This window comes from Cygnus olor, chromosome 20, assembly GCF_009769625.2.
Source record: "Cygnus olor isolate bCygOlo1 chromosome 20, bCygOlo1.pri.v2, whole genome shotgun sequence".
Classification (NCBI taxonomy): domain Eukaryota; kingdom Metazoa; phylum Chordata; class Aves; order Anseriformes; family Anatidae; genus Cygnus; species Cygnus olor.
This window is the reverse complement of record NC_049188.1, coordinates 8311060-8338278: the sequence shown is the minus strand read 5'-3', so window position 1 is coordinate 8338278 and position 27219 is coordinate 8311060. Positions and strand designations below refer to the sequence as shown.

At 44.9% G+C, this 27219-nt stretch overlaps 1 protein-coding gene and 1 long non-coding RNA gene across 2 annotated transcripts in view; both read right to left on the bottom strand.

Moving 5' to 3' along the window:
* Positions 1-27219, bottom strand: part of VPS53 (VPS53 subunit of GARP complex) — a 62711-nt gene that overhangs the window by 34298 nt on the left and 1194 nt on the right. The window contains exons 2-11 of the mRNA XM_040532197.1: positions 26722-26802; positions 25567-25616; positions 24703-24769; positions 10719-10805; positions 10371-10486; positions 9226-9345; positions 3799-3877; positions 2321-2464; positions 1605-1747; positions 781-922 (exon numbers count right to left, since the gene is read on the bottom strand). Coding sequence (XP_040388131.1) covers positions 781-922; positions 1605-1747; positions 2321-2464; positions 3799-3877; positions 9226-9345; positions 10371-10486; positions 10719-10805; positions 24703-24769; positions 25567-25616; positions 26722-26802 — 1029 coding nt within the window. The remainder of the gene's footprint in view (positions 1-780; positions 923-1604; positions 1748-2320; positions 2465-3798; positions 3878-9225; positions 9346-10370; positions 10487-10718; positions 10806-24702; positions 24770-25566; positions 25617-26721; positions 26803-27219) is intronic.
* LOC121057694 lies at positions 14555-19841 on the bottom strand. The gene is made up of 3 exons (XR_005813892.1): positions 19387-19841; positions 17396-19219; positions 14555-17317 (listed from the first exon to the last, which is right to left on the bottom strand). It is a non-coding gene; the product is annotated as an uncharacterized LOC121057694 (long non-coding RNA).

The following is a 27219-nucleotide window of genomic DNA, read 5'->3' as shown; positions in this document are numbered from 1 at the left end:
TCCTTACAGGACTTCCCTTTTTAATTAGCAGCACCTGCTGATCCACAGCAAATTACAAACAGGCCCAGCAGGCTTGCCTCATAAACTGAATTATCACATCCAAGTAGGCTTTGAGAAACCAGCTGGCCAGAGCAGTGAACCTCAAACCAGTGGCTCCTGAGCCACATGTGGGCTCTGTGCTCCCAGGGCACTTGGCTGGCAGAGCACTTAGATGAGATTTCAGGCATAAAAAGCAGAGAGATGACCCCAGAGGTATTCACCGAGGTGTTTCTCTTGGCTCTGCCTTTACAGCCTACCAAACAAGACACTGAAAAGTGGAAGCTATCGACACCCCTGCAAGATAAATTAACCCAATGTGAGACTGGAAGTTGTTACCATGGGGTAAACGTGTGGTAACTAGAAATGAACAGAGGAGACGACTTTCAGTTATAATGTGTCATCGATATGCAGAGAACAAATATTATAATGCAGTCACCGTGCCATAATTACTTCGTGGTTCTCCATACCAATGTGGCTTCAGCTGCAAACAGCAGCGTCCAGGAGAACCAACAGAGTACACAGTCAGTGTAGTTTCCGTCTTGTGAGCCCTACACCATCCCCTCTACCGTAACTACAAGATCAGAAATCACTTTCTCAACTACAATCCACTGAATACAGTCACACTAAACATTCCACCTCCAGTGGATGCTGTAGCTTTTTGCAGCTTCCCATTACCATAGCTATGTGTAAGATCAGCTTTTTCCCCCCCAGGAAGACGTAGAAAGGGTTGCTCTTGCTTACCACTGTCCCATCACCTAGAGTGCAACCTGAGAAGCGTTTAGCCAGAAGCCCTTCAAAGTTGGTTGTCCTCTGAATTGCAAACAAAAGCAATTTGACCTCAATCTCCTTTGCTCTTGTACGCATTATCTTTGAGAGCTCAGTCCTGAAAGAGTGAGAAAATGGGGAAAATAAATGTGGTTTTCTATAAAGAAAAAGATCCAAAACCTAAGAATGAAATTCATTTTATTACCTAGAGGTGCTTTCACCACAAAACAAGCTAATTCCTAAGATGCTCTCTTTAACAACAAAACTGCTTTATAGATCACACATCAAACATAACCACAGTTGTTAAGAGCTTTGGGTAGCAGGACCCTGCCTCCAAACACCCAGAACACACTGCAGGCAGGAAACTCAGCAGCACCAAATCTTGGGAAGTGCAGTGACTAAGGAGGAACCCAGAACTCCTGCTGGAACCTTCCTCTGGTCCCCTGCCTCTGGCTTTCAAAGAACATAATCCAGAGCACTGACATCACAGTCTGCTCCCACCTTTTTTTCCCCACTTTCTTCTAATATTACTGATTTTTACCTCTGTACACTGAAAATCCATTTCCATACTGTCTTGCTCTCTCAACAGTAAATACAATTTTAGGGTTACTTCTGGGGTTGTTCACTCTCTACTCGCTTTTAATCACATGCAATTTACATACATATATATATACACAAGGAGATTGCCTTTAAAGCCCCATGACTATGTGATCAACCTGGCAAAAGACGTGCCCAATCTTTTGTTTCAAGGAAGGCGATGCTGCAAGGAAGCGCCACAAGCCCCCCTGCCCCACGCTCACCTTGTGACGTGACAAAACTCCACAGCGATGCGCTCTGTCATGCACCACTCCTGGGGAAACATGCGCCCATATTTCTCCTCATAGTCCACCAGCTGACGTTTTATCCAAGCATAGCGCCTGTCAATCTTATCCAGCCAGGCGACCTGAGATGGAGAGCAATATATTTAAGAACAGTACCTTTAACAGCAGCAGCTGTTAATACTCAGCCCGACTGCTTAACTGTACTGTTGTAGTTTCACAGACGAGCTCGGGCTACTGATCACAGTTAACTTGATCACTTTTAATAATCCTGAAGAATGACTTCTAGCATTTGAAAAGTGCCAAAACACATGCTAGACTGAATATCCTATCTTGTGAGAATTAAGAGCAAATTCTGTTGAACTGTTATTAAGGGTTTTGGGTTTGCAACTATTAAAATATGTTTTCAACACTTTACAGGGCAGAAAGTGTATCTAACTTGTATTTATTTGTTACAGTGCTGATCTATGAACTTAAAGAAGTTCATAGAAGCTCTAGAAGAGGAGGAAATCATCCTCGCATAAGACAACATTGCCTCCCAACTTATCAGCCAGTCCATATCGCACCAACAAGTCACTGCTTCCAAGCCCTCGGGTCAAAGACACTTTACCACAGGAAGCTGTGGAAACGTGAACTTTGCATCTTGCTCTGCAGGAGCATTTACAAAATTCAAATGTAGCTCGCAATGCTTCCCTTACATCTTGGTTCTCTTGGAAAAGGACCAGATACTCCGAGAGGTGTTGTTTAATAAATTTCTTGATGATTTCCTGTTTGATTCTGGGATCCAGGACATTTGCGACTAGACACGCATCACGCAGGACGTTGCTGGGTCCACCAGGCCTCTAACAAAATAAACAGGAACAAATGATTTAAGGTTGAATAGCTGAATGGGTGATTACAAATTGTACTGTATCCAAGTTATCTCGTTTTTATCCTTTCCCATTATTCTTCTCTTTTTGATGCTACTCTATTATTACTGAGGCATCTTTCTACCGTTGGATGAAATTGAGCTCCCTCCATTTCACTGGCCAAAAAGTTCTTCTGTTGCTCAACAGCCAGGAATCCGCCTACTGCAGAAGTGCAGCAACCTCCTTTACAGAAAAGAACCATAGTCCTAGCACTTCTGAAAATTCTTTCATTGTCCTAGATATTCAGAAGAACAGCTAAAGAGAAGTGGCTGACATGGAACAAGAAAACTTATTTTCTGCAAAACTGAAGGCCAAAATAATGGGGAAAAAGCAGTCTAGTGATGACCAGCAAGCAACACTTAAAGGAGAATCTGCTGGTCTGTATTGACCCCTATGATGACGTTAGGGGAAAATACAGAAAATTTAGAAGCATTAAAAATGCTCTTTTGAAGCTGCTTCGTGTGTACGTAGATTTGCCCTTCATGAAGAACCTGCTCCAAGTAGTTTCCTCATTTCTGTACTTCTGCTAGTTTTATGAAGAAACCAATAGAGCCGGCACTTTGGAAGACAAAACCAGTGTTTTCTTTAGAATAAATTCAAATTCACACCTACCCCCATGTTGTTTGCAAACATGTGGATGCATAATTTGGGGGAAGCACATTTGGTGCCTTAGCCCTAGCCCAGATTTGTATCTGTGCTGAGTAAACAAGAGACAAACTTGGTGGCAGTAGCATGTCAACAGACAGCTTGTGCTTGGCTTTCCCTGCATACAACACAGACTTTTTGTGCCCAACAGATAACCACAAACACAGGTGAGGAACACCTGGATTACATGCCAAGGGTGCAGGACCCCACTTTGGTCTATAGGGCCACACAGTGCTTGGTGTAATCCTTGACTGGCTCGCAGATCTCACTGCAACTGCTGTGTTTTAAGAACAGTCTGACTTTGAAAGTCACCGTGATGGGGTTCTCACCGATCAGTGCTTTTTCTGTCTGTGCAAATGATCAGTGTAACAGCACTTCTCAGCTAGACTCAAGATGCAGCGTTGACAGAGGAAGGGTGTTATTTCTCTCACACATTCGCTGGAGAGAAACAGTGAGAAATGTGTTCAGCACCCTGCAGCCTGGGAGACTCATTTGCTTTCTAAATTAGCTCCTGAAACAGAGAGATCAAGCCTAGATGTAAAATGAGATAAAAGCTGATGACAATGATGTTGGCTAGTTTTCAGCCACACTTTTCAATGGGAAGAAGAGGGGAAGAGCTTTACCTTTGTACCTTGAGAAGGAAAGGCTTCCTCAAAGTCAGCCAGGATCTGCTGTCCTAATTCATTTTGCGCTGCCTTCACCCTGATGAGGACAGAAGAAACAACTTTTGTTCCATTTTCTGCAAACTTGCCTACAAAGTGGACTGAAAACTAACAGCTACATAGGGTTCTCTTAAGGGACGAAATAAAAAGTATGCTAAAGAAAAAAAATCCACATTAAGAAGGCCTGCATGTCAAAACTGGGAAGGTATTTCCTCCACGAATGACACTTGGAAGACAGCTCCATCTGCACAGCATCAGCCCCTGAACTCTACTGGAACGAGTCCTCGATGCTCTCGCGCTGCTGCAATTTAGTATTTCAATAATGGCCACTTAATCAGCTGAGAAATCAGCAGGGCTCCCCTTTAACACCAAGGTGATCGATTTATAGCAGATCTTCATACTTGTTTCTGTTGATCAAGTTTCAAAAAGTATGAAGTTCTTGTGTTAAAAGCACAGAGTCTCAATCTTCATAGCGAACCTTTCACAGCTCCAGGTGCACTGACCTATTTTTAAATGCATCCATGTGCATGCTGTTGGCCGTGGTTTTATCCTATAAATCTTCTGTCTTAAGCAGCATAAGAGCAAAGGTATGAGACGGGTGAAAAAGTCCAAACAGATCACAATCTCGCTCTTTATTTAGCTGAGAGAATAAGGCTTCCAATTTCCAGAAATAAAAGTCAATATGGCTTAATTGATACTTCTAGGGAAATGGAAATGCCTACACGTACTGGAAGGAGCCAAAATAAATAGTTAGGCACTTACATCCCTCTGCAGCCCTCACATTCTTCCATCACTTTTTATTATACTGGAAACACTTTAAGGGCTAAATTGATTATTCAAAGCAGTGGATTTTTCCACTGAGATAGATATGTTAGAAAGAACGGCTACATTTACTTTTGTGAAAGCATTTCAGACTGTGGGAAGAATTTGGGTATTTTTTTGTTTACGACTCCTCAACTTCATCAAGGAATGATCTGTTTCTTTAATCTTCCCCTTTTAGGTCCATTAGTAGCGGAAATGCTCCGCTCCAAGCTGACCTGACAATGCTGGAGAATAGTCTGGATTCTTTAACGGTGCCAAATGCCAAAAATTCTAGTCCTTTAAAAGTCATGGCTGAAATATAACTTTGTATCTGTGATTTAACTGTAAGTGCGACCTGCCTTATGCAGGATTTATCTGGGGGGATCTTGCTTGAAAAGCTTCCTGCCTGCGATGTCAAACTTAATTCTCACTCAAGCTTTCTGTTTCACAGGATGTTTAGAAATCTTTCACCCTTCCAGGTACAGATCCACAGTTAACACCTTCGTAACTGTAAAACAAAAGGGATTCACTAATGTGCTGAAATAGATGGAGCAGAGAATTTAAGCGAGGAGGAGGAACTCAGCCAAGCAACCACAGCTACAGGCATACAGTAAGCATACTAACCCTGGGTTGAAAAATTTCATCTTTTCCGTGATCAACAAACAAAAAGCCTTTAGTTTTAGGAGTCACATGAATTAATGAGTTTGCATAAACACTGGACCCATGAGCTGTGGTATTTCTTGCCTTGCATACAGCAGGGGCCTTCCTGTTAGACAACAGCTGCAGCACGAGTACAGTGGGAGCACTGGAAAGAACAGCAGCCAGATTCCTCAAGCCTCAACAAATTTAATAGAGGCACTGTCAGGCAGTTAAAAGCTCTGTCCACGGGCTTTGTTGTTTTAGGCTTTGATTCAGGAAAGTACTTAAGGGTATCCTTAATGGGGATTCTCATATCCTTGAACTAAGAAACTTGCATGAATGCCTTGCTGAGCTGGGATGTCAAAGTAGTATTTTTTTAAACCTGTGCTGCTTAAAAATCTCTTGAAAGCAAACAAGGAAAATGAGTTTTTTATTTTTTTTAATGTTTTGAGAGATAAGGATGGGGCAGAGAAACCAAACCGGCCAAGGGTTTAAGCATGTGAGCAACAACCGGGTGCCTCAGCACCCTCCCAGTAATTATCGCTCTTTCTGTAAGCACACAATCCCACACAATTATTTTTTTTCCCCACCAGCACATGCAGAGAAACAAAAACATTTACGCCGTGTTTTTCCAGAAAGACTGCTTTAGGCGGAGAACACAGGACAGCACTTGCTTCAGCCACTGGAGCTTCCTGCTCCCCACGGAAAGCTCAGAGCCCTTCTGTAGCTGGGGACAACCTTCCTGCAGCAGGAATGGAAACTGCCGGGGTAAAAGCCTCAATCCCGGGGCGAGCTTCACTCATGTTCACCGCTGAAGGACCATTTGTGCGTGTCTAACAGAGCTTGTGTTCAAATACTTACAAGAAGTGAATTACCCACTGAGGCTCAGCAAGCTCAGGCACTCGCAGCTGGTAACAGATTTCGGATCTCTCCCCAGGCTGGTTTTGTACACATCTCCTTCCCTGACTGGATCCCTCCCGGCAGCCTGCTGGGGTGCCCAGCAGCCATCCTGGCTCACCGCAGCGGGGAATTGCTTTTTCCTGGGGTCGCTCACATGTGCCAAAACGTTTGGTTACACGAGCAGAGATTTTTGGTTTTCTGACTTTTGTTTTATTACTAGTGGCTTCTTGTACTGTTTCCCCACCATAAAAACAAACAAAAAAATCCTCACACTTATGCTTCAAACGACAAAAATTACTAGAAACCGCAATCCCTTTAGCCAAAGCTACCAGAAGTCTTAAACTACGCCTGGCAGCTCACTGAGATACAAAGAGGCTGAGCTAGCCTGTTCTGCTGGGGCAAACTTATAATCTTCCTTTTTCCCCCCAAATACTTTCCAAGCTTTTTTCCACTATCTGCAAGGCTTTTTTCATGGGTGGGTTTGTGACCACTAATTGTAAGCTCCCCCTACAGATAGGGAACAGAAGAGAATTGAGAGATAAAATTTTGCTATTTACTACAACAAACAACCTCCAATGCACCACAGCAGAAGTAGTTTTAGGAACACGATTAGGAGAATGCTCACATTTGGATGCGAATTATGTCATTTTTACATCAATACTCAACAGAATCTCTCCAAGAACCCAACTGAGAGCTCAGTCAGGTTTCCAATAAATACTTGCAGTGGGATTTTGCTTGGTTATTTTCAAGCAGCTGGAACAGGTAGAAAGCAACCTATAAAACTTAAGCAGGAACTTAGATTGAACCCCACATGACAAAGATCACATCTAACAGCGCTAAGCATCTAACATGGTCTCCCATTCATATTTGACTTCACTCCATTCACGCCGAGAAAGAGAGGCTCTGTATTAAATAAAGCAAGAGAATCCACTCGTCTAGCAGTGTATATAATAGATTTACTGTATGTGATACTTTGGTTACTGTCACAGTCTGCGCCAAAATCCACTAAAGCATTTCTTGCCTTCACAAACATCCAAAAGGCTTCACTTGTGCTATTAAACCAAATCCATGAGATACCAAACCCCAGTAATTTCAGCCTAAAAATAGCACTGCGAGAAGCCAGGCAAACTTCCTTTGATGTTTCGTGAATCGTGGAAGTATTTCCAAGCAACGAGAGAGAAGTCAACTCCAAACTGGGCCCCAGTAGGTAGATGGGCAGTCCAACTGCAGAGCAGATATTACCACGCTGGAGACCTCCCTGTAGTAATTTGCTGCCTGGATGTCAAAGTGGTAAAGAGACCCCAGCAACACCCTGGGTGCAGCTCTCCTCTCACCCCACAAGCAGCCACTTCTATCACTACCAGATGGTGCGACTCTTGCTGCGTAAACACTGGGAGGAAAGCCCCACAGAGGCACTGCTAAAAATAGGAGGAACAGCCTTTCTTGAGCTTTTCAGATCCTTATCTTGAAAGGAGAATAAAACAAAGGAAATTCTCCTCCGTGTCCCTGCCAATCTCTCTGGTGTGACTTGATACCACTGTGCCTTTTAGCATTGTGATGAATTGTTCTCTTTAATTACCAACAACTACAAAAGTAATAAATAATCATCCCCTAAAAAGCAAAAGCCAGCCAGAGTTCTGCACCAAGGCTTAAGTTGTACGTGGCTTTAAAACGGCCAGTGACAGCAGGTTTCTGTCATTACCAATCTGGAAGAAAACGAAGCAAGTTATCTTTCTGAGCATGAGGCTGGAATAGACAACAACCTAAATTCAGAAGAGCATTGACATATGTTTCTCTCTCTTTGATGTTCATGTTCATTTCAACAAATGCTTACGGTCAAATGCTTTGTTAAAACAAGGCTCCATCTTTTCTCTCTCAAGATTTAGGGTCGATCTTTATTTTGATCAGCTTCATTGATTCCATCTGGGTTTTCTGGAAGATGTATCCATACCATATAGAAGGTCCAACAGATTTACATGGAATTATTACAAACATATCACTCAAACACTTTTTCCCATCACTAAACAGCACAGGCAGCCAGCTGCCATCTTAGCAAAGGCAGTCACCACAAAATTAATTAGTCACCAAAACCCTAATTAATTAGAAGACTCCTTGAACTAACTCTATAATGAGCAAAGTAATCTCAGGCATCAAGAGGATGGTGGTGACAGATGTGTAATTTTCAAACTGAAAAGAAATGCTATCAGATACAGTTGTATCATTAAGAAGGTTCATCCCAAATGTTAATAGGCTGTTTGCACCTCTGAGCTGTGCTCAGCACTACTACAAGCTGCTAAGTAAACATCATCTGTGTGGTGCAAGGGAAAATAAGCCTGCTGTAAAGCAGGAAAAGTAGGTTTGGGCCAGGGACAGCAAGGTAGCCTAGAACAGGGAGGACCTTGTTCTCTTGACGCCCAGCTGTAAAGTCACAAGTGAGGACAGTAGGAAAGCTGGTGGCTTAGTCACCACTGAGCCTTCACATGCCACTGCCGAGAATGGTGGGCACTTGCTGCTGGAATTGCACTAAAACTCACCAAATTTAAATGCATAATTCCGCATTAGAAAATCAGGACTGTACAAACTCAGCACAAACGACTACAGCAGTCAGGCGTGGTGCATGTGATTTTGGGAGGATTCGCTACATGCCTCAGATCTCAGTAGAACTGGGCAACAGTGGCAGGTTTTGGCAGCAGAAACTCAATGTATGAGAAAGCACCACCTCGGGATTTACAACAAACACACCTGTATGTGAAGATCACATAAAACAATTTGCTCTTCCATGCATTACTCCAGGTAAGTAAGTTAAAAGCCAGTCAATGAGAAGCCCAGATCATTCATGAATTGCATCCATATTAATTACTGTTATTTAACAGAACAGGCTGCTCAAGATTTGAGCAAACTGTCCAGTTTTAACCTGTTTGTTTTGGCTGGAAAGAATTTCAAAGGGCCATGTCCAGCCTTTACATTCCTGAGGAACTGATTCTCTCTTGCATTTTCTAACTTTCCTTCCCAGCAGGCATGCAAGTACTCAGTGTTTGATGACTTTACCTTTCAGAAAGCTGCCGAATCTGAGGAATCCCCATGTATTTGTTGAAGTGCTCTAACACATTCACAACGCCTTGGAGGAGGTTGGCAACTTCCCCATACTGTCTCCTCCTGGTCATAGCCCTGTAAAGGAAATTAAAGATTCAACAAAGCAAGTCTGAGGAAAATCTTGGGTGGCAATTCCACAGGTTACCTCATCCATACCGGGTCATGCCAGTTTCTACTGACATTTATTTTTCTAAAATACACAACTCTTCATTAACATTCCAATGCAGCATTAAAATTTCACTTAACTGATGCTAAAATAAACCAATGCAGGACACATCTAACAAAGCTCCAGAAAACATAAATGTCAAAAGCAACATTTGGCAAAGAACATGTAAACTACTGAATGCATCCACTTCCCAGTATGGGTCCGGAGGCAGTAAATGTTATTTTACTATAATGACCTGAGTTAAGCCATTCGTCATCACACACAAAGTGTGAGTTAAAGCTTCACAGGGAGGAGAATCATTATGCTGAAAAGCCATTAGCCTTGACTTTTTTGTTAATAACTTTCACAGGGAACTTGCAGAAAAAAACAACTTTATTTTTATTTCATCCTTTAGGATCATTCCAATGGAGACAGCAGCCTAAGTAAAATTTAATTCTGAACACTTCGCAATCCAGCGTTCGTGCAGAATTTGCTACAATCCAAGAACAGGCTGTGCTTGGGTCTCACAACTTCACAGATGCAACATGTAAAAACTGAACTCCCTTAGCCCGTGTTTCTCAAGCACATTAAAAAAAGAAAACCACAAAGAATTATTAGAACCATCTAACCCCACTTCATACACAATGCAAGCTGTACGGCTGCTTTGAACTCGTTCTCAGAATTAGAGCAGACCTTCCAGAAAGAGAGATCCCATTCCAATTTAGGAAGAGACCGCTAAGAATCCCCCCAAACCCCTGAAGAGCACATCCCTGATGACGATACCTAACTGGACAGACTGCCTTACACTTTCATGAAGCCAGACTCTCATTCCCAACCTATTAAGTAAACTTCCCTCCAGAAAAATAAGCAGCTGTTACAGACCTACTCAGAGCACTGCACTGAAATTAAGAACTCAGCAGTGGTGTCAAAGTGCCACTAAAATTCATGTGCTTACTCCAGTGAGTCCACTCCTCCTGCCAGCATGTGCAGGTGATTGAGGGTGGTGATGGAGGTGGTCAGATGACGCTTGGCATGATCTAGCTGCTTGATATCCCGCGTGATATCTTTAACCTGGTGAACAAAAAAAACAAACAAACAGGAGTCTGGTTAAATATCAAGCCACTGCAACAAAGTTTTAAGGAGATGAAAAGGGCTCTCCCCATTTTAGCTCCAGCCACGTTAATGCAAGGCCAAGGGTACAGATGCAATGCATGCTTGATGGCAAATTACAAACCAGGCAGCAGCAAAGACAAAAATCAGTGCCCCCCTCCCCTTCAAAGACTAAGACGAAGCTGCCACTCACCATTTGTTCTGATTTTTCAGCCTTGTCTTTAATATCCTTAATTTTACCAAAGAGTTGCTGGATGGCTTTCTGAGCTTCTTCCAGGGCCTGAAAAAGAATCAAGGTCAGAGCAGAAAGAAAACCTGCAAGCAGTTTTCACCTCTAAGAAACATTCACGTGCCTGGTCTCAGTCAGTGGAGGGGAGCAGTTTTGTTACAAAGAAAATAATATCAGCCCAACAAAAGCTGGTGTACAACGATGCGCATAGTAGGATTTTATCCCAGGTGGACCAGTGCTTCAGTATTCATGTTACAACAATGTGCTGGCAAAATCTGATCAAGACATTCTGTGAAAGCACCTCTGTGACATGACCTGGAGGTTTAAGGTTACCGCAATAAATTTCCGTTCACTAAGCATAGAAAAATATGTAGTTACTCCTGATTAATATGCATTTAGAGTAGGGAAATGAAACCTCCACACAAAACCCCAATGTTCCATCAATCCTAAATCAAAAATACACATCACATACAGAACACTGAGTACTTGCCTAAAAACCTCGCTGAATTAGCAGGATATTATCCTGTTGGGAAACGCCCTGCTCATTTGGCAGATTGCTTTGGGGTGGGCAGTTCAGCCTGCCACCCACAGGCACGAGGAGCGGAGGCACCCGTCCCACGCACAGAGGTTCAGCAGGACCTACGGAGATCCAGCGAGGGAAACGGACTTGGCCCGCATTTTTTGTGCTGTTTTACTGCAGGTTGCTTTGGGGATCTGGTTGTCTTTATACAGCCATGGCGCATCTGACCTCACACGAGCAGCGTGAACCACACGTGGATGCGATGAGCGAAGCCACATGTCCGAAATCACATGTCCAAACTCTGACTTCTGAAGTAACTCAACACTTTTCGCCTTCCCGGCCTGATAACATTTCCAGCTCCAGCCCCGTTTTGTTTCCCCGCTGTTAAGTAGGATTCTAGTCCTCTTTTTATATCCAGCCCCATGACCAGGGTTACGGGGCTAGCTACAAGCTCCTTCAGCAAATAAATTTAACACATCTTCATTCTGAAATGTAGGAGCAAGCTATCTGCCAGGAGGTTTTGCTGGAACGTAGCTGCGTTATAATAAAAAGTATAAGAGTTGGAAACGTTTTATAATTCGTTTTCCAGAGGGGAAAAGTCTCTTCTGAAATATCTTCGGAATCATGTGAAAGTTAACACTTCACCCATTAGTGTCACACAGCTGTCAGATGGCATGTTTGGGAAGTGAAGTGAACACAAACGTGCTACAGGGACACCTCTATTAGAAATGACCACCACCACCTACCTTCTCATTTGGCTCCAGACTAGTCACCTTTCAGAATGAAGTTTTCTGTCCTGCTTAAAGGCATGTGGGTTAAACCCAAACCAAAGACCTGAAGAACACCCCTTGCCTCGTACGTAACTACAGGCTCTGCACCAGCCCCAGGGCACGGCTGCAGCACATCGCTCATGTGGAGCATGAAGCATGCAGCAACCACCCTGCGTATCCTGAGATGTGGATAGGTTTGGAAAATAAATAAATCAGTCTTCGATTCTTCACAGATGCCAATTGCTCGGCTTCCCTTTGATTCCACACCAACAATAAATGCTAATTTCTCTTATCCCAGGGAATTCAGCGGAGCTGCTGAATTTTCCAGCAGGAGAAGTGAGGATTTAACCCACCCAAAAAAAGATTCCCTGAGAAGAGACATTATCCAATTATCCTCCTTCATAGCCAAAGCCAAGGCAACCTCACAAAAATCATTCAATCTTTAGATCACCTCAAGCCAAGGTGCAGCAATAGGTCCAAGTCAGGACCTCAAGCAATCTGAACGGGGGAGGCAAGGTGAGAAGCCTGGGGAGGCCATGCATGCAATGCAGCATGACAGAGCGATCCTGGCACTCTGCAGGACCACTCCAAGTTCCCAACTACCCACGCACTTCTTAAACACATCTCGAATACCATTCCCCTCCCATACGGTTCTTTTTTCCAGATACAGGCTCAGACAGCGCCGCAGCTCTCCTTGCTGATGCACGGCTGCCAGCTGAACTCCAAGACCTTCAACCATCCTCTGCAATCCTTCCACGGCAACTCCAACTTGCTCTCCAAGAAAAGCAGTGCTCGAGCTGCTACTTTAAGCATCAATACCTGGTTCGAAGTCATTTGCTCTTGACAGCCTTCAGCAACTTCAGAGTCAACAAGACCATGAGTGAGGATTTCCATCTCAGGTCTTCAGAAGGGTTTTTACAAAAAAAATCCCTATCCACAAAGGAAAAACTATCTTATCTGTTTTCTTCATGAGACAGAACATCATCTAGTTGGATAAAAGGGACCTTTTCCAAAGTTCCTGCCCGTAATTTATCCTCAGAGAATGTCCCGATCCAACGAAGATTTAAAGCTGTTCGCATAGCAACAGCGAACAAAAGAGAAACCACACAATCTATTTTTCTAACGTACTATTAATAATGCTGTGACAAAAAAACAGCAGACTTTTTTTTTTTAACAGAAGACTGGTTTCTGCCTGAAGCCCACGTTCCTGCTGCTGGCTGTCCTGCGCTCTGGGGGCAACGGGCCTGCTCCCCTCCTCGAGGCTGCCCCTGGAGCAGCAAGCAAATTCAAGTGGGATTTTGTTCTTGTACGCCAAAAACTGCCAAAACAAGGTGAACTGGTGTCATCACCTGGTCCTGACACTTATTGCTTTTACCTCCTTAGAGTCTCGGGAAAAACACGAGAGACAACACATGCTCTGCTCCAGCCTGGTCAGTTAAAGATGTGAGGCCTCCTGCCGCTGTGCAAAATGGCCTGGCTGTAATTTGGGGAAAGACACGAACAGCAGCTGCCCCTCTGTCCAAGTTCTATGTTTCGTCTCTCAGAGAAGGGTATATGTTCCTACAGCTGTTAAAAAAACAACACAGAACTCAACAGCAACATTAACAGACCTGAGTAAACCAGAATTGCTCATAAACACTGCCTTCATTTCTTAAAACCTGCTTACAAACATTTGCTTAGCCATTAAGACAAATCTTCCACTAGTTCGAGGGCTACTCTCCTAAAAAGAGATGCATATTTGAGCTAGAAGAAACTAATTCATTGATGTGCTTGTTTTTTTTTAATGTAATTTACATAATAGAGATGAAAATATTTTTCTTCAAACACAAATAAGATTTGTTCAAAGTAGCATCGTGTAAAAATTTCTTTTTAGTCAGAGGGGCGCTACCAAAGAGATCTGAGGGAAAGCTCAGAACAAATCCAAAGTGTTATTTGTTGCACAAAGTCTACAATTAAACTTTTTTATGGTTCTTCTTATGGAAACCAATGAAAATTTTTTGGCTGTAACATTCCAAGTGCAGCGTCCAAAAGTAAAATATTGCACATAAAGGAAGGAAATAAGTAAAACCAATAATGGGGAAAAAACAACTTCACCATCCTGGTCACTGTGAAGACAGGGGAAAGAAAAGCGCAAAATCACCTCATGTTTGATAAATGGTGTTCATTATTAAGAAATATGAAACTGACATCTAAGGCAGGAAAGCAGGTCTAATTGTTCAAGGAATAATAAATAGATTTATTACTGTGCATAACGATTACTCTTTCGCCTGTAAAACGGGAGATGGGAAACTACAGACACGTAAAAAGACCACACTTGAGATATGGTAAGAATGCATTTCCTTCAGTAAATTCACACTGCTCCCATTAAGACAGCGAATCGTGAATTTTAAAAGCCTTTTCTTACTGCTTTTGTTGTTGTTTTATTAATAGAGGATTTATTGTGGACAGAAATTCTAAAACCAGAAGCGTATCAAGAGGAAAGGAATTGCTCTTTCTCTGACACAGCTGGTTTACACGATGAACAACACCCACCAATCTTGCTGTTGTGGCCTGACACAGGGGTCACCTTGCAATATTATTTACTGGTTTCCTCACCATACATGCAAATTTATGGCACTCCCAACTGGCCTGCAAAAGCTACGTTATTGTATTTCCTTCCCTAAAAGGGCAGTTCATTTCAAGGGCTGAGGACCACTAATAAATAAAGTGGATACATGATCTGTTATGCTTATAATGATACACGGATGTCAAAATTAAGCTTGCAATGCCCTGGACGAACACCGTATGACTCTAATCAGCAAGCGAGCCTGTAAGCTATGATTAACCCATCAGCATTATTTGTTAAAGCTTCGTGCAACCTCTGTGGTCCCTGGATGCCAGACACCAGCTGAGAAACACAACTCTGGCAGGACTCTGCCCGAGAGGGGAGCGATCAGTCATGGTGCCCAAGTGCCTTTTGCTGAGCTGTTTATCCCCAGGGCACCCCAGCTGCTCTGAAACCAGTGAATTTAGGAAGAGGGCAGGACCAGCAATGGAGCAAGATGGAGCGTGCGATGCAAGGCAACAGGCTTGGCTGCACATCGCTTGCCCCTTCTCTGGCATGGGGTGTCTCACCTGCCTGCCAGGCATGGGTCAGCACAGCCCCAGCACCTACAAACGAGGGACTGCAAACAGGCTCCTCAGCCAGTTCTTGCAGGGGGAAAGGGGTCTTCTAATTTAAGAACTGGATGGATTTTAAGCAACCCCATTTTCCAGCCAGTCTGTGTTTATACAGTGGAAACTCCCCTGCTCCTGCGTTAACAAAAGTGATTTAATGCAGAATGCTGAGAAGACGCACACAGGACTTGGAAAACCCAACTCTGTAGCACACGTCACCCCCAGGTAAGCTGGACAGACCTTGAGCTACACAGGTCTTCATCATCTTCTCCAAAGCAGGAGGGAAAAGCACAGCACATGAATCAGCTGCAGCTCTTTAACCCTCTTCACCTTGAGATGCAACAGGAAAGGAGTCCATCGAACACCAGTATGAAACAAGAGGGAGCAGTTAAAGCATGAATCACGAAGAAAAAGACGGCCTAAAAAATATTTCCTTGGCATCGTCCCAAGCAACTTCTAAGGTCAGTCTGCACATCGTCACTTGTGGCACCTTTTTATCTTGATCTTCCAACCAGCAAAAGGAGGAAATAAAACAAGCCAAGTGAGAAGCGGGATGAGACCAAGCCTAACGGAGCAATACTGGCACGAATTTAGAATTCAGCATTTCGAAGTGAAGCGTCCTTTGAAAGTTAACGTTCCCGCGACTTACAGTACGAAGTTCACACCACCAAAAACAGCATTAGCAACAGTGTTCGAGCCTAAAACCAAACTCAGTGAATTACAGCCTCTGCAAATCCCCAGAGCTGCTGCAAATGGGCATAGCATTCTCCTTCCCTCCCCACCCCAGGCACAGCTTCTGCCCCCTGCTACAGAGCCACCGCATCCCTCCAGCCGAGCAGCGGTGTCTCCTTGGTGGGTGTGCTGATTTCTAGACATTCATCCCATCAGGAATCTTGCGCAAGTAAACAAATACTGAAGTGCTAGAAAATATGCAAACAGAGGAATTAAAAGAGCGTGTTACTACAAAACATTGTTTATTTGGGGAAAGAACAAATTTTCAGAGGCAGTTTGCTTGCTTAGGAAACTCTGAGCTTTGGGACAATCTGAACCAACACTGTTCTGTCCCCAGCAAGGGTTTTAAAATACCTTGATAGGTTCCATATGCTCCCTGGTGTTGTTCTAGAAACGTGCTAGTTTTATTTCCTTCTAGCCAATATACATTTCAATTGGATGTCGCTACTCACATCAGAAAGCTGCCCTCTACTAAGTATTTTATAGACGCCTGACACATCTGCCAAATTCACAGCATCCAAATGTATTTTTAATGCTACAAATTGGGCTGTGGTCAGGATGCTGAGAATTTAACGCTCCTGGATCGGTCCCCACTCTTGAATACAGTGTGTTAATGCTTCTTTCATTTGCTGCCACACTTACAGCCCAGATCAATGAAAATCTGGACCATGACTAAAAATAAGTTCCCATCCCTGATTCTCAAAGGAGCCTCAGCTGCAGATTTCAAAGAAACCCTTGCATAGTGTGACCAGCCTAACAATTTCTGCCACTAAAATCCCACACAAATGAGTCCCTCCAGACCGAGAAAGGCTAGAAATACACTTTTATTCTCAGTCTGATTTCATTTTAGAGAAAGCTCTTAAGTTTTACAGCGATGGATAAACTGCTGCAGCTAAAGCCAAGAGGGCTTGTCCATTAGAGCACTGTGACAACACACCACAGATACCCAGATAATTCCCCTGAGCAGACAAACCTGTGAGACACTCATCACCCTTGGTTTTGATTTTAGCAAATTTCCACCCTAGGATTCATCAAATGCTATGTAACCACCACAATCGCCGCGAAAGAATGTAGTTTTCTGTCATCAGCTCTAGTCCTAACCTCTACAGCTGCACAGGAGGCTTTAAATCAAAGCAGATTACATCCAATACTGCACCGAGCTTAAAATTGCTACTCTTGTCCCTTCACTTAACCCTCCAAATCATACTCAGGAATCAAAATCCATGCTCTGAGTAGCTGCACGGACACTGGCAGACAGCAGATGTGAAGCAGGAGGCGATGTCCCACGTAGTGAGGGTTGAAACCTTGCAGCCCAGCTCCTGAAGCTCACTCCCGCGTTAAGCCAGCGCCCTTTTCAGCTGTCAGTTGTATGGCATCGCCCAGTCCTGCACGATGAAGAAAGGTGGTGTGCTGTAACTGACAGCAGTTTTATTGGTCTCTCTCACTCAGGTGACTAATTTTACCTGTCGCAGCAGCACAGGTTTTACATCCTGCAGCCAAGTTCAGCAACCCGTCGAGCTGGTGCTGCTCAGACTTCGCAAGGTGAATTCATAGTCAGGTTTAGACCTTAGGAGGCCAGATCTAGATGGGGAAATGGATGACTGCATCCCGAACCCTACAAATTGGGATTTCGGAATGGAAATGCTGACAGCTCACCTGCCACAGGCATGGAAACAGCACAGCTGGAACAAACACTGCCACTCACCAAAAATGGGAGACAACAAAAAAAAGGGGAGGAGGAAAAAATTCCATAGTAAGACAATCTCCTGCCTGTTATTGGGATTTCTATTTTCAGGCTGGGCTTCTCGCTTTGCTGGCACCCAAAACCAAGCAGCGCTGGCTGGGGAACAGCCCAGGCTTCCTTTGCAACCTGCCTTTAACACCATCACGAATAAAACATCTCTTACCAGCACAAAATGTGACCTGCTCCCCAGCCTCGGACAGCAGGACGACACGGCGCATTCATTACCTCTTGACCCAGAAGCACGAGGCAAGGTCACACTCGGACCCGCCTCGAACCAAGCTCTGCAGCAGATGGCAGAAGTTATGCCTGACCTCTTCGGGCAGTTGCAGATGCCAGTTTTAATGGCCAGTAGCCAAAAGAATAATAAACAGCACTATTTCTTCCTGGCGTGCCGTTCACCTGAAACCCTTTTCAATAAATATGTTCTGGGCTAGAAAGAGCTCGCCGTGTCTCCTAGATGGGAAGGACATTGTCCAGCTGTCATAATTCACTAGGGAAGTGACTCTAAATGAATATCACATTTGATTTATTCTGGCAGCTCAATTTCTGTTTATTATTCTCTGGTTACAAAAGAATATTGGGACTTCAGTCAGCGGGCTGGAGCCTTACAGAATCTGTGGCACGACTTTTTTTTTTTTTAATCTATAAAATTACATAGCCTCAGACACAGTATTTAACCCTCATCCATTCATCACCTTAAAACAGTGAAATCTAACATTTGCTTGTTTGTATTTCAGAACACTGAACCGTTCAATAAAAAATGAACAATACGGCTTAGCCCTGCGGGAGACAATAGGCCAGAGTCGGTGCCTACCACATCAGGGGTGGTGACACAGAAACGCCCCCAAGTATTTTTTAGACATAGGTTTAATTAGTTATTGAGCTCTCAAGGTGATTTTCCTTGTCTGCTCTCAATGCTCACACAAACAACCCCAGCAGAGCCCGGGCCCCTCATCGAGACACAGCAGCAGCACAGCAGTGCCGGCCACGAGCCAAACCTGCAGCCAAGGAAGCAGTGTGCACTTTGATGCCTGGAAGAGAGCACTTATTTAAATAAATGCAGAAACAAAATCAAAGTACCTACGGCAGGAGATCAGAAAGCATTGGCTACCTTAGCTGAGAGCCAAACACAACCTGTAGCCCAAAAAGCCACCTCTACACAAACAGGTGGAGGTCGGAAGGGAAGCTGAAGCAACAGCGCTGTTTAATCAGCGTGTTTATGCAAGCGCTGCACAAAATCAACTCTCTGCCTGCCAGGCTGCTGCTGCCTGTAAGCCAGCACTCGGAGCAGGGGAGGACAAGCTCCGACTCCAGAGACACCACCCACCGGCTGCCCTGCAGCTGAGGACGTGCCAGCTAAATGGGAACCCAGCAGCCAGGCTGACACCACCAGCAGGGGAGGGCCACGCTCCCTGCTGCTGCTCTCTGCCACTTGCAGCATCTGCACATCACTTTTTCTGCTCGCCGTCCGTCTTCGTTTCTTTTCCTCCCATCTTCATCTCTTCTCCTCTCTATATTGGTTCTGCAACACATTTCCTGATCACTATGGAAAACAACAGCCACATTTTACTGAATTCCAGCTATGACCTTGTAAAACCCAATAACCTGTGGGCATTTTTCTATGCCAGACACATCCTTCCCCTCCTTCCACAGCCTTAACGACCGCCAGACGCTGCAGCACGCGGGCAGAGAAGGCTGCCTGGGACTCACCGCAGCTGCAGAGCTGAGCCGTGTTTATTTTTACATGCAATGAGAAAGGACAGCAATGGTTACCCAGCCCGGGATGGCTAATTAAGCTGTCTACTGCTGCGCCGGGTTCAGGCTGAGCAACAAGAATATATTTGTATTCTTTAACCACAGCAGCTGCCACCCCTTTTTTGCACTGCTGTAGTTAAGAAGAAAACAACGTATTACTGTTCTCATGGAGCAAAGCAAAGAAGCAGGAGCCAAACAAAGCAATCCCAGTTATCAACTCGTATCTCCAGCCATGAGAAACACGCACAGCTTTTCCCAGCCCAGAGCACATCCCTTTCCTCTTTGAGTTAACACTTCACTCTGGTCTAGCACCGACCGAGGCAGGACCCTACCGCTCCAGGACACACCGAGTGCTAGGAGGCGTTTGGACACAGCCCTCATTAATAGGCTTTAACTTTTGGTTAGCCCTGCAGAGGTCGGGCAGTTGGACTACATCTTCAAAGGCTCCTTCCAACTGAATTATTCCGTTCTATAAGCAAAGCTTTTGTTTAAAACAGCCTTTACCCATTGAAATTCAGTTATTTACTTTGTGCGTGTGCACACGCACAGGGCAGGAAGGGAAAAATGGGCCACAGACAAAGAGGTTTTGTTTGTTTTAAGAGTCAAACTATGAAGCCACAAAACCACTGGGGATGTTGGAAAGCCCCTTGAGGTCTAAGTTCCTACCAAAACAGACTTCACACAAAGCTGCCTCACCTTTATTGACGCAAGCCCCTGTGCCCTGCTTGACACTGTTAAGGGTTAAACCAGACTGAAAATGCAGAGACTGCTTCATACAAGGGCAAGAGCAGGATAGGTGAAGCAGCTTCAGCCAAACAAGCAGTAAAGGCATGTCAGCTGCTGTCAAAAAAATTACAGCCAGTCCATGTAGAAGGTTCAGCAATAAACACAACTAAAAAGAGTGACAAATAGAAACGCACTGAGCGCGTTACACATCCAGTGGAAAAATCTATGGGAACTTTTTATACTACACCCTGGGGCGAAGAGGAAATTATACCACAACTGGACTGGAGCTCCTAGCAAGGTCAGCCCAGACTCCAGTCCAGCAGCAAATCTGAGAAAAACCTTACAAGAAAAAAAATCGGACAGCGCTGGCTCCCCAGAAAGTGCAGGCACAGCTCGAGCCACGTATTGTTACACCAGAACTACGGCAGCTCCTGCATTCCCAGCCTCTCCCAAGGCAGCAGAAATAGCCCAAGTCTGGGACTCCCAAGGAAAATTTTGTTACACCCTGCAGAGGAATGTTCCACCCACGGCTGTTGTTTCCTCCCATAAAAGGATCATTAGTGAGATAATTTCTGAAGTTCACGGCATTGTCTGCAGGCTCTACTGAAATACCGCACCAGGAAGGGGAAGCCAAATGAGCCAGACTATTTTAAGGCTCTCGCATTTGGAGGAAATTCTAGGGCAAAATTTCAAAAAGGCAGATGCTTTGAACTGAGAAACATTACGCTCCGTGGAGAGGAGAGAGCATTCTTGTCTTCAGAACTGCTTCAGTAACTCTTTTGGGGCCACATCCATTTGATTACTTTAGTTTTAGGTTTAGAACTTGCTTTTTCAGAGACCTAGGTACTACTTGCTATGAACTTGTGTATGTGATCAAGACGTTTAGGCAACTGCTTAAAGGTTAACGACTGATGACAAAAGCTGCATCCTTCACACACCTACGGTTCACCTCGAAGGCCCGCTCGCTCATCTCAGCACGCAGATGGAGCACAGACGTCATCCCCGGCGTTACAACCACCATGCTATCAGCCAGAAGTCTCAATCACAGGCAGTATCAGTGGCTGGATCTGCAATTAACATGTTGAACTCGCTAACCCTGAGGTCTCCTTTTCTTCACAGAGCACATTTCCATAGCCACATACAAGATACTCACCACTGTGCCTGACGGGGATTTCAACTGCTCCAGCTGGGAGAACAACACGCAGCACTATTCAGGCACCTCACCGGCAGAGCACTGCCCTGCCTCAAAAACGAGGCTGGGCTCCCCCCTCCTGGACAGCCACGAAGGTGCAGCTCTCAGCAGGGCTGAGTAAAAGCTCTGCTCCTCAGCACGAGGGGAAGGCGCTTTGCCAGCAGCTGCTTTGCTAAATGACCCCATACCCAAAGAGAAACCAAGTTGTGATGGGCTACACAGCCTCGGTTTGCCTTCTAGGAACCTGCTGGGTATCAATGGTTTCCAAATATGCTATAAAAATAAAGATTAGTCAGTAACAGCTCCCTGGCCCTTGAAGCAACAGCCTACACGAGATTCCCAATCCCCCGTTTGGCAGCTAAAGCTGCCAGGAGATGGAGAAGCCAAGGCTGAGCTCCCTGAATCAGCTTCTCCACCCACGGCGTGTGCTCTGCGAGGACAGCAGGGACGGCAACTGCTGGTGTGCGCAGCTCTGGCTGCCCCCCACGCACCCAGCACCAGAGGGGCGCAGCTACTGTGGAAAACGGAGAGAAGGGGACTCGGCAGGGAACCCTCTCCTGGCTTGCTTTGGCTCGCACAGGAACGTTTCTGTTGTTCTACCACTGGAGCTGAGGTTTGTGTTTCCTTGGGAAGGAAGTCAGGGATTGAGAGGATGTTTATAAAAACCGTGCTACTTACTCTCCAGACAAAAGCAGCTCCTTTAGCTCCGATATCAAGCGGTCGGGCAACCCTGGCAGATCCTGGTTACGGTTTGCACCACGTGGGGTTAGAAGAGAACACAACTGAAGAGGTATTTGCAAAACACCTGCCAGATCCAAGCTTACAGTAAATGCACAGGACCCTGAGCTGCCACTGAAATCCAAGCAGCTGTAACATCAGAATTCACAGGCACTTTTATTTACAGCACACGCTTTCAAGGAAAGGATGGATTGCGCCGTCCTTGGGTTTCAATGGGTCAATGGATGGAAATATGTCAAAAGCCAGGAATGGGTTTTTCAAAAGCTAGGTTGTTGCAAGTACTGCATCCTATGGGCTACGGACATCTCGCGGTAACAAGCCATTATAAAGGGAAAGATGTATTAAACTTCTTGCTGGGGCTGCTTCTAAGCTTTATTTCCAACCTATTGCAAAAGCTGGTTGCCACCCACTTCTTTATTAATTAAGGGTGTGGTAAATATCATAAATTGCAATAATGATCTTCACCCTGGGCTTCCTAAGGAGACGCTCACAGGATGATGACACTATCCATGTGTACGCTCCGTGCCAATTTCACAGGAAATATTAAAATCGTGAAGATTACAGTTTCCTACAAATTGAATGAGATCTGTAGAAGAGAGAACCTAACGTTACTGTAAGACCTTTCAAACTACAAACTACTACCAGAAAAGACAAAAAGGAAAAACACTTCAGATAGCACTGACCTCCTTCCTAGCAGAGCACTGTCTTGTCTTAAGGGCACCGTGCTTTCAGCTCTATTCAGACTTTCTTACCATGTATTGTAAAACAAAACCTCTGCCCTGAGTGGGAGAAGACAGGCCTCTCGCTCTATAAAAATTTAACGCCCTGCTCAACAGACACACCACAAACACATTCACATTTGAAGTTTTTTTTTTTTTTTTTTAAAACTTGGACAGAAATTTAATTGGTTCCTTTACAACCAAGCTAAACGAAGGGCTGCACGGAAGATTTGCCTCTCAAGTCTTCAGAGCAGGATACTGTCCAAGTCTGTCTCAACAGGCTTTGGGGACTTCAAAGGGATTAAAGAGTAAAAAGCACAGATGTACGGCAAAGCTCTAAACAACACTCGCTGCACCTCCGTAGCACAGGGAGGCTTTTGTCACCCTGCAAGCACCGCTGACTGTGGCACTGCTTCTTTTGTTTGTCTCTCACCCGGTGCATCCTTTGGACCTGTGAGTCCTGAGGCACTTTGGGCAAGTTGTACCCACAGCTCTACTTGATTTATTTATTTTGTTTAAAGCCTTCTCTGAATTTGTAGCCTTCTGAGCCTATTTGAGGCAACAGCTGTAGCAGCTTTCCCCGTCGCCACCAATCATATCCACACTCCGCAAGTGCTGGAGGAGTTTCCAGTCCCTCCTCAATCTCTGCAGTTGCTGCCCCCTTGATTTCTTGTCTCATCCCCGCAGTGACTGCGGGCAGCACTACTCCAAGGTGGGCTACGTCCCAGGAGTGTCCCCAGTTTAACAGCATTACTTGGGAAACCATGCAAACACCGAACTGGTTCTGCTAGGAGAGCAGACTCACATCTAGGTACGCAGCTCACATTTGCCCGAGAACAATACAAAGGCGCAGATAAGGTAAATAATTCACTCGATGCCAGACTCTGTGGCAGAGGCAGGATTAGAAACAAAAAGTTTTTCACCCCAAGCCCCGGTCTCCGTGTGTTCTCCGATGGAGTAACCTCTCTAAATCCCTTGGAGCACAAGGCTGCACACACGGCCTGTTGGAAGCCAGCCAGCGATGTACGTTTTCGTATTGGTCTTTTTCTGTTCTCCACGCAGAGCTCTTTTCACCACTTCCTGCAGGGGCTTCATGTCCCGTTTGCCCAGAACTTATTCTTTCAACACAACGGACTTTATAGGGGGGAAAAAAAAGTGAGAGTGGGGGCAGCGCTATCACAAGAGCAAATATGCGCCAACTGCTACCGCAGCAAGAAGTAGAATTGCTGGAAAAGCCTTGCTGGGGAGGGAACGACTATCCCAGCCCAGCAACCCCTTCTTAAATCCGGTATTAAAAAAGATCAATCAACAGACAGAGGAAGTACAGCCGCACCAAATGATACCTCACAATCAGATAACACGCGGACCAAGCTCAGCGTTCACAAACACCGTAGCCATGGCCGTGCTGTTCAATACTGCACTCCGAGCAAACACGTCTGTCAAGAAAGAGACAAATGGAAAACCTGGTGGCCGAATAAGGCACACAAGATGAACTGGCAGTCAGTCATCAAGCTTAGTCACTAGCTACTCGGGATACTTCAGCAAACAGCCTAGTTAGAAGGCTAAATAGCCTCTTATTGATTCTTACTCAATGGCAAATGTGTTTGTGCCTGTTTAATCCTGTTAGTTTATAATTAGCTTTAGAGAGACGCTACTGCAAGCCCCCTGGTTTTGCTTTTGATTTTTATAATCGATTTCTCATTCACTTCCCTTTGCAGGGTGATCAGAAGGCAGGACAGAACAGCTGCTCAGAAAGCAGCTCGGGAAGTCATTAGCGTAAAAGAGCAGAAACACCTCCCTAACGACGAGAGCAGGTTGCTGCTTGTCAGAGCCAAGCCTCAATTTAGCAGCACAAGATGAGAACCACTGGCTTTGCTCGAGATGAGATACACATACCTGCCTGCCATCCTGTCCCACGTTCGTCTGTCCCCTCACTACAGTTCGAATGTTGTCATCCAACCTCCTGCAGAAAACAATTTATAACGTCAAATCCATTCTCGATATGCCCGACCAAAATAATATCTGGGAACCTTTGAGAGCTACAAAACTGATTTAAAATCCAAAAGCTGGTGCTCCCAATGCTGAACTCATACTTCTTTCTCCCTCTCTCTGTAGGGCAATATCTTACACAATTTAAAGCTCCTGTTGCAAAAATAAAGAATTTACATAATCTAACTGGGGCTCCTTGCATTTCTCTTCCCTTAAGCAATATCACACATTCTCCCTTGTCGGTTTTCATTTCCACTTTTCATATATTAAAGCGCTGTCTCAACCTTTTTCAGGCTGCTGGTGCCAGACTGTGGAGAAACTTAGGTTTTCTCCTGCAGAGTTATTTTTATTTTACATTTACGATAAGAATAACAACAATAAAAACATAAAATGAGAGTTTTCACAATTGCTACTTTGACCTCACCAACAAAATAAATTCTCAGCAAGCAAGTATTCTGGGTAGTTTGTTCTCTCAGCCTTCAAATTGTACTAAAATTTGGTACTCATTGATTCCTAGTTCGTTGCAATCCACCATAAAACAACCTGAAAGGCAGATATTACACAATAGGGGCAGGATATTAAAAAAAACCCTCTAATTAGTGATACATTTTTGACTCTTTCCAACTCTATTAGGCTTCAGGTTGATCCTGTCCTTATCTTTTAAGCAAATTAAAAGCTCCAATTAGCCACAGCACAGGCTGTGCTTATGAAGCCTTGGTAAGAACCAGACTACCGCCCATCAGAGGTGCAATGAAAGGGAGAAACATTTACCTTATTTTCAATCTGATTTTGTTCACAACTTCATCGATGTTTGCCAAAGACTACAACATGAAAAACACAAAGGAAAGTTAACAGGTTTTCCCTCTTTACTTTGATACATACCAGCTGTGATACTCAGCACTTTCTCATACATCTTACTTCACAAAAAGGAGAGCACGACTTTGTTTTACAGGTGGAGGAACAGACACAGGGCAACTCAGAGGCTCTTCAGGTCACATAACAGCAGCAGAAGGCAGAGCAGTCCAGCCCTGCAGGCCCCTCTCAGCCCAAGACAAGCAGGGTGCTCCCTGCAATTCTCTTTTGGTGCTGCCGGGAGCCTGCAGTCAGGAGGAACAGCCCCAAAATGCCGTGGTGACAGTGACCTCCAGCGGGCAGTGCCGTGCAGAGCTCTCACCTTCCCTGGCCAGGACCCTCCCGCAGAGCCCAGGCACCCAGCGCACGGCTGGAGGAGGCCTGGCTGCTGCTGGAGCTGCAGGGGGGGGGGTTCGAGGGAGAAGAATACCTTTCCACCAGCAAAAAGGAGAAAGGAGAAGCCAGCACCACCAGCAAACTGAAGAGAGACACCGGAAGGCCAAAAAGCCAACCCCGCAGAGGGTCTTAAACATGGTAAAACCTGCGATGGAGCTGCCTCACAACCCAGTCCTCAGCCACGGAAACACCTTTTCACAATAGCTTACTTCAAAACTGCCCCGGGGCTGATCTGGGGAAGACCGAGTATGGATAATGACCCCACAGCAATCTCCTTCTTTACATCTCAAAAGAAACAATGGGTTACACACACAGATGACTCTTCAGTGACATTTCACACGCAACACCTGCCTTATGCGGTTAAACCCCTTGAGGATTCACTAATGATTAACACAGCACAGTTATGAGGTGTGCTGCTACACAAACCTCTGTGTATAAAGCTAATTTATGTCCACAGATCAAAGAACTTTGACTCCAGCAAGCACTTTGGGTACAAAGAAGATGCGTAACGAACAAACCTCATTAGATGAGGATTTAAGAAGTGATTGTTGTCACAGCATTACTACATACGCTATTGTTTGGAAGAAAAGGCTTTACAGGTTTAAACACTCCTTCAGTCGTTTACTATCAGGCTACTCCTTGCACCAAGGAGAGGGATTTACTGTGAGCACTACTTACTTGCTCAGTGGGAAAGAGAGTGTTAATGTACTCCACAGCATTGAAATCTGCTCTGTCCAGGGGATCTTGGCTGGGAAACACCTGAGGAGAGGGAAGGAAAAGATACAATCAGTAACATAAAATACAAAAAATACAATCAACTTTAATTTCTGTAACTTTACGTAATACCTGCTACTTCCAATTACTTCAGCACCCACTTCAGGTTGTGTTCAGCAGCACCGTCCTAGCAAGCCTGCACAAACGGCAGTCAGGCCTCTCCCCAGGAGTAAGATCTCCAGAGATCTCCGACCTACCAAAATTCCTGGGCATATCAGCCTGGGTAAACACAGATACCATCCGCGCGTGCTTCCACATGCAGGCCAAGCACAATCAGCCCCGTGCAAGGAATTCCCGAGACACGCGAGAGCCATTAATTATGCATCCCAAACCATTCTGAGCTTTGCAGTTGCCTGGAAATGATGACCCCTGCTGAGGCCTTGCCCTTATCTTCGCTTGACC